Genomic DNA, 5,958 nt, shown 5'->3' with positions numbered 1-5,958 from the left:
TATAGTTTAAATAAAATATAAGAACTACAAATGTAGTTTAAATAAAATTTAACAACTACGAATGTGTTTAAATAAAATTTAACAACTACCAATGTGTTTAAATAAAATTTAACAACTACGAATGTGTTTAAATAAAATATAACAACTACAAATGTGTTTAAATAAGACATAAAAACTAGAAATGTGTTTAAATATAAAATAACTACAAATGTGTTTAAATAAAAAAGAACAACTACAAGTGTGTTTAAATGAAATATAACAACTGCAAATATGTTTAAATAAAATATAAGAACTACAAATATGTTTAAATAAAATATAACAACTACAAATGTGTTTAAATAAGACATAAAACTAGAAATGTGTTTAAATAAAATATAACACGAATAACGCGAACGAATACTTTAGAAATACTGCAATCAAATAGGAATATCGACACCAGTAACAGACGATACAAGCGATGTCGCTTTGAGAAATTTTCGTTTGCTAAATTAGAACCTGTTTGTTTTTTGTTGTTGTTTTTTCTCGTTGCACGACTCGAATGAAACTGACCAATCAAAATAACCCTGATTATAATAATAATAACGATCTTTTATTTTGTCATCATCAGGAGTGCAATGTTTTGCAAGAGTTAAAACCTCTATATAATTTACTTAAAAACCACATGATCAAATTTACATATGAAGTTAACTTTAAAATGCTCTATTTATGCTCGTAGTTTGTGCTGAAATAATAGTTTTCCTATTGTTGATAAGAATAAGAAATATTGATGTTTTTAAGATTTATAGTATGACATGATTTTTAATAATTACCGCGAATGGTTTTCTATAAGTAACAGTTTCCACTTTACCCATATTTTTATTTACTAAAACATCCATAACCTCGTGTGTACATTTAATAGAACTGTCATGTTATTAAGGTAATTATGAAAATCAGTTAAATTCTTTTTACCATGCTGTAATATCAAAAACGTGTCACCATTATTCCTTAATCAGATTTCCGATTTCTTTTCTGCTTTATTTAAGGCTTCAGTTTTAAAAGTCTCTATGAATAAATCACAAATAACAGAGACAATGGAAAACCCATATCAAACCTTCTTCCTGTTTATAAACTTTACTCTAGTTGGAAAAAATGAATTTTTAATCCGTGTTTCAACAGAGTAATCATTTAAATTATTTTATTTTAGTTTATTCTCAAAACATGCAACGGCTTTTTCCACAGGTAGTTTAATGAATAATGAAACAACGTTATAGAGTGTATAAGACTGTTCCTATTCCCACAGGTTATATCTCTATACAGTAAATTATTAAACCAATATTTTATTGATTTTTTTAGACTGGCAGCAGTCTTATTTTAAAACATTTATTGTGTACGTACCATTAAACCTTATGTTTCATTATTAACACCCGTGTTGTTTAAAGTTCACTCGAGTGTCGTTTTAACCTTAAATACAAGTGTGTTCAATTTAAGAACACAACAAGAGGTGTTTAAATAAAGAATTGAGATGTGCTGGAATACAGAAAGCAACTATAATCGTATTCAAATAAAAAATGGAACAATAAGAGAAAATATTAAAAAAGAAGAATAAATGAAGGAATTAAAAACAGGAGGACTGTGTTTGAATGAAAGGGTAACAAGAATAACAGTTTTGTTTTTGGTAACTACAGGTATTGAAGGTTTCAACTGCCAGGATTGTAAGAATAGAAATGTATAAGACTGTTCCTATTCCCACAGGTTATATCTCTATACAGTAAATTATTAAACAAATATATTTATTTTATTTAATTTTTAGACTGGAGGCAATATTATTTTAAAACATTTATTGTGTACGTACCATCTCAGAGAAACCGAAACATTTTGATTGTAAGAGATGAAGTGTCTTTATTGAATCCATATCAGAGAAACCGAAACACTGGGATTGTAAGAGTGGAAGTGTCTTTATTGAAGCCATATGAGAGAAACCGAAACACCGTCCATTGCTACACACAATCCACACAGCCTGGATTGTAAGAGTGGAAGTGTCTTTATTGAAGCCATATGAGAGAAACCGAAACACCGTCCACTCCTACATACAATCCACACAGCCTGGATTGTAAGAGTGGAAGTGTCTTTATTGAAGCCATATGAGAGAAATCGAAACACCGTCCACTGCTACACACAATCCACACAGCCTGAATTGTAAGAGTGGAAGTGTCTTTATTGAAGCCATATGAGAGAAATCGAAACACCGTCCACTCCTACATACAATCCAGACAGCCTATTCGTTTTAAAAGTCTTCTAATATAAAATAGATTAAGTTTTTACTGTATGATAAAGCTCATTATGACACTTCTTTGTATTGCAATGAACTAGCTACATCATTCGATTCATATATTGTTAATCTTCTCCATTATATTATTGTGTGTTGTAATGAACTAGCTACATCATTCTATTCATATCTTGTTAATCTTCTCCATTATATTATTGTGTATTGTAATGAACAAGCTACATCATTCTATTCATATCTCGTTAATCTTCTCCATTATATTATTGTGTATTGTAATGAACAAGCTACATCATTCGATTCATATATTGTTAATCTTCTCCATTATATTATTGTGTATTGTAATGAACAAGCTACATCATTCGATTCATATATTGTTAATCTTCTCCATTATATTATTGTGTGTTGTAATGAACTAGCTACATCATTCTATTCAATCTTGTTAATCTTCTCCATTATATTATTGTGTATTGTAATGAACAAGCTACATCATTCGATTCATATCTTGTTAATATTCTCTATTGTATTATTGTTTCAGTGAAACTTCTAATTTATCGTATCAGTAATCACCTTAAATTTCAGAATATTAGTTCGTGTTCAACGTGTTATAACGAAAGCTTTATTCCCTTGCGCAAATAATATAAACAGAAACATAATATACTCAAATAACATACAAAAGAAAGACAGTAATAGTATTTCCATGATAGGGAGAGAGCGCTTTATATTCATTCATTTTTTGACTTCCTATATCATAGTTCATTAATCACGCCTATGCAGGAGAGCTATGTAACAATAGCGTAATACCCGGAGAGCTATGTAACAATAGTGTAATACCCGGAGAGCTATGTAACAATAGCGTAATACCCACGGAAGGATTTTCTGGTAGATTAAAATTGTTTCACCGATCAGTACTCCTACACGTAGATTACTTTCTAAGCTGCGACTCCCTCTTTAACTTTCTGAAGTAACAGTATATAATCTTATGTTAAATGTCTTTTTTCAAAATGAATTATGTTGTGACCCGCCTAAATAAATCTAATCATCTCATTCCCGAATGATAACTCATATATCGTATAATGAACACAAAACTGCTGAACTTTTTCGAGCGGTATAACTCTGGTTCATTTGGATTATTGCAGGGGTTCCGAGGTGAAGGTGGCGGGCATGGACTCCAACTTTAGCATCAAGGCTAGGAGAGGAGAGCGGGTTCCAAGTCTACGACTAGCAAACGGTCGTGTCAGCCATGGGGCACCTTCGGAGGAAGATATCCGTTCACCGCGAAGCCTTCATAAGGAGGACTCGATTAAAATCAGTATGGAAAACACTAACACGTGCACGGACTCCCTCGTGACTGCTACCGATGATGAAACTCTAGTCAATGATTACATTACCTCTGATATTAATTACAAAGATGATCGTCCTCTTCCCAATGCCGTTCCTCGTGAGGGGGCCGGAGAAAAGGATGACGTCAGTCTTTATGGAACTCCCAAGGAAGAAGTAGGTCCAACGTTTACAGACGTAAAGTCTTCCTTTATGCGAGTCCAGCTACAGGCTTTATTCCAACCATCTGACAACAAGCTGGCTATGAAACTATTTGGTAGCAAGAAAGCTCTAATGAAGGAAAGAATACGTCAGAAGGCTGCAGGTCATTGGGTCATCCACCCTTGCTCTAAGTTTAGGTATGACTTTTGTTTACTTTATCAGTTATGAACGTATCTTAAATGCGGTTCCATTCTACTTCGTGTAAATTTAAAATGTATTGATTGCAGTTTCATGCTATTTCAACTTAAAGAAAGCATGTCGTAATGTGGTTAGGTCAACTAAAGCAGAGCATGTTCAGACTGTTGTTTTATTCTAATCCAAATAAGAGGGAACTTACCATATATATATTAGTGACATCCAAATATAACTAAAACAGTGGTAGTTTATGATTGTCGTTTCATTATTCTCGAAATAAAATGAACGTGTCTTGATGTTGACGACATCTAGACTTTAAAAGATGAGTAAGTTATACCTAAACCGGTATAACGTAGTGAAAAATGGTGCAATGAGCTTCACGTTTACTTTTAAGAAGCAAAATGTATTGGTCATGATTACATACGTTTCCAATTGAAGATTATCATGCTTTTTTCTTTGTAGTTATGTCCAGGTCCATTAAAAAATAAACCCAGTTTCTGCAGCATAGAAGGTAGTTAACGACCAGCAAAGATATATGTTACATAGGGCACAAAACATTCAAAAATATTAGATATATGTAATATATATATATATGTTACATAGGGCACACAACATTCAAAAATATTAGATATATGTAATATATATATATATGTTACATAGGGCACACAACATTCAAAAATATTACATATATGTAATATTATTTTTACGACATTATTGAAACACTGTTCCAAAATGATATCAATCCCCTTCTCAGTTCACTGTCAAGTAAGTCAGGCATCTGATGACATTCATGAGACATAAAATCCAGACAATTGATCATTAAGTATATGTTATTTATAATAGCCACACACAGGGTTTTGTTCCACTTGTTAATTACTAGGGATTCATGAGACCTAAAATACAAACAATTGGTCATTAAATATATGTTACTAGCTGAGTTACCCGGCGTTGCACTGTGAAAATTTAGATTTGAAATGTATAGATCAGTATCTTTTTTTCAGGAAATTATTCAGTAAGTAAACAAAAGCTGTGATGCGAGAAATAAAAAAACATTTAATCAAACAAAGCTTTATTTGAAATTAGATCGTGTTTGAGCTTGTCTTGTTCTTTGAGCCTGAAGTCGTACATCATGATGCTCCTCTGTTTCTTGCTCTCTGTAAGTTAGTTGTCTTGATTTTTGTGCTTGAAGTCTGGTTTGACGTTGTTCAGAAGTTTCTTGTTGTCTATATCCAGCTTGCCTTGATGATTTTGATTGAACTCTGGCTTTGTGCTGTTCAACAGTTTCTAGCTGTCTTTGAGTAGCCTGCCTTTCAGCTTAAGCTCGAAGTCTAACTTTACGTTGTTCCAAATTCTCTTCCTGTATTTGAGCAGCCTGTCTTGCAGTTTGTGCTTGAAGTCTTTGATTGCGTTCTTCTTCTGTTTGAGCTGCTTGCATTCTTAAGCGTCAGAAGATTTTCCATAGAAAGGGTGTTTCTTGGGTGGCATAATCATTCGTATTACTAAACAGTAATTTGCAATTCAAAAAGTTACTTAATCACTTAGCACTATTTAAAGAAACTATTTTTGGAAATACTGAATTGACAGCAAGGTCTGACTGTCTCCCGCCATAACGCTTTTTATGTGTAAAACGTGCTTATGTTTGTATGTTTATTGCCTTTTAATGAAGATGGGAACATTGATAGGGAAATAATATAATAGCCAACGTTCAGCGAGATGTTTTCGTTTATAAAATTTTGTTGTTGTTGTCGACTTGATTTTTATTTTATTACCTCGTCTCCATAGTTACTATTTGCAAATATTCAATAATATTGTAGGTCCATTTTATTGTTGTTCTTTCTACGCGCCGTTATAACACATTTTCATCACATCATTTAATTTCTGTTGTGCATATATCGTTGTATGTTTATCACAAAAAAATGGCGTAATAATCAATAATTGTCAATTTCGTCATTAAATAATACACCGAATACAAAAGAAATAGCACCATTAAATTTCTTGTAACAAACTAGTTAGTACGAAGT

The 5,958-nt window shown here is 32.2% G+C and overlaps 1 protein-coding gene across 1 annotated transcript in view; it reads left to right on the top strand.

The window, feature by feature from the left end:
• Positions 1-5,958, top strand: part of LOC106466126 (potassium/sodium hyperpolarization-activated cyclic nucleotide-gated channel 2-like) — a 131,124-nt gene that overhangs the window by 34,296 nt on the left and 90,870 nt on the right. Inside the window, exon 2 of the mRNA XM_013926365.2 lies at positions 3,400-3,939. Coding sequence (XP_013781819.2) covers positions 3,400-3,939 — 540 coding nt within the window. The remainder of the gene's footprint in view (positions 1-3,399; positions 3,940-5,958) is intronic.

The sequence above is a fragment of the Limulus polyphemus genome, unplaced genomic scaffold (assembly GCF_000517525.1).
Source record: "Limulus polyphemus unplaced genomic scaffold, Limulus_polyphemus-2.1.2 Scaffold2160, whole genome shotgun sequence".
Classification (NCBI taxonomy): Eukaryota; Metazoa; Arthropoda; class Merostomata; order Xiphosura; family Limulidae; genus Limulus; species Limulus polyphemus.
Note: the sequence above shows the minus strand (reverse complement) of the source record. Positions and strands in the feature narration are given on the sequence as shown.